We start from the raw sequence: 1,401 nt of genomic DNA, 5'->3' as shown, positions 1-1,401 counted from the left end.
TCAGGATGCGGGACGTATACGGACTCTTGATGCTCTGGTCCAGACTGCCTTCAGCTCCCATCAGCCGGTGCCAGAAGGACACAGAGTTCTGCTGGACGTCTCTTCTGGCCGACAGGTTGGTCTGAGGGAACACATCACGTTTCAGGAACCAGAACTTTGGTCTGGGTCAGGCGTCATGAGACTTCTGATGCTGTACAGGTTCTGTGGTCTACATTTACTGACATTATGACCTTCGTCTGCTGCCTTAGTGGTTAATATATTTTCAGTCAGTTAAATTATTAATGGCAATTAACTGCTACCGTGTCGCTGCAGCTTGTTTTGTGCGTGTGACGTACTAATTATATTTTAAGATCAGGATCAACGATTAATCTCCAACATCTCTGCCAGACTTGTCTTCCCCGATCAGCACAGCGCCCCCTGAAGGTTTATACAGGTAACGCGAGCAAACTGCCATCACTGTGGAAACGACTGCACGTACCTGGAAGCGGTCGAGGATGCGCAGCTCCTGGCTGTTGGTGCAGTACTTCCCTTTGACTCCGCCTCCTATCAGTGACCCCGCCTCCTGGGCGCCATAGATCCCTCCTACCAGGCTGAGGGTGGCGCTGATTGCGCGGTCGACGTCCAGCAGGGGGAGCCCTCTCTGCCGCTTCGCCTGCCGCACCAGCAGCTTCCTGTGCAGGCGTTTGGCCTGCGGCGTGACGGCTAACGCCAGCGGGCAGGCGTCCAGCCGCCGCAGCAGCATCCTCTCCTCGTACAGGCTGAGGGGGGCGTAGCAAGGACTCTGGGAGACACCTGCGCCGCCGTCAGCTTTCTCAGGGTGATTCATCCTCCTCCGCTCGGGCCCGCCGGCACCACCACACCCCCCGGTGGACAGCGGGGGACCTTCACTTCGTCCAACTGGCTCCTCAAAGTCGTCCTCACACTCGCGGCCTTCGTCGTCCTCGCTCTCAGCTTCACGTTTGATGTGAGGCGGTGCTGGGCGGAGCTTCTTGCGGGCGGCGAGACTGGCGCTGGGAGGAGGGATGTATTCCATCCCCGGGTCGATCATCCCCTCCGTCTCCATCTCCTCGTCATCTGGAAGCAGAAGAGAGGAAACGCTATCAGCGTTTGCATCATAATAACAGTAGGGATACAAATTCTAACTATTTAAGCGGTAGTGTCATCAATCAATAATCAATAAACTGTTCACATTAATGATACACAGGAAACATTGATCCATGCACTGAGAGAGCGTTTACTGACTGTGGACGTGTCATTGGCTGCAGATTAGCCAGTCCACCCTAAGCACACCGTCTTTAAAGAGCTCTGAAGGTCACTGACTGACACAGAGGCCTCTGTGGTCTTTTGTTAGTTAAACCCCCACAGTGCTGAGTACCACAGGTACCACAGGTACCACAGGTA

The 1,401-nt window shown here is 54.7% G+C and overlaps 1 protein-coding gene across 1 annotated transcript in view; it reads right to left on the bottom strand.

Annotated features, from left to right (window-relative positions):
• The window catches only part of kat14 (lysine acetyltransferase 14), a 14,480-nt gene that overhangs the window by 2,367 nt on the left and 10,712 nt on the right, over positions 1-1,401 (bottom strand). Inside the window, exons 6-7 of the mRNA XM_008298898.1 lie at positions 479-1,074; positions 1-121 (exon numbers count right to left, since the gene is read on the bottom strand). The exon at positions 1-121 is cut by the window's left edge and continues 9 nt beyond it. Coding sequence (XP_008297120.1) covers positions 1-121; positions 479-1,074 — 717 coding nt within the window. The remainder of the gene's footprint in view (positions 122-478; positions 1,075-1,401) is intronic.

This window comes from Stegastes partitus, unplaced genomic scaffold, assembly GCF_000690725.1.
Source record: "Stegastes partitus isolate 25-593 unplaced genomic scaffold, Stegastes_partitus-1.0.2 Scaffold1358, whole genome shotgun sequence".
In the NCBI taxonomy this organism is placed as follows: Eukaryota; Metazoa; Chordata; class Actinopteri; family Pomacentridae; genus Stegastes; species Stegastes partitus.
This window is presented reverse-complemented; position numbering and strand designations above follow the sequence as displayed.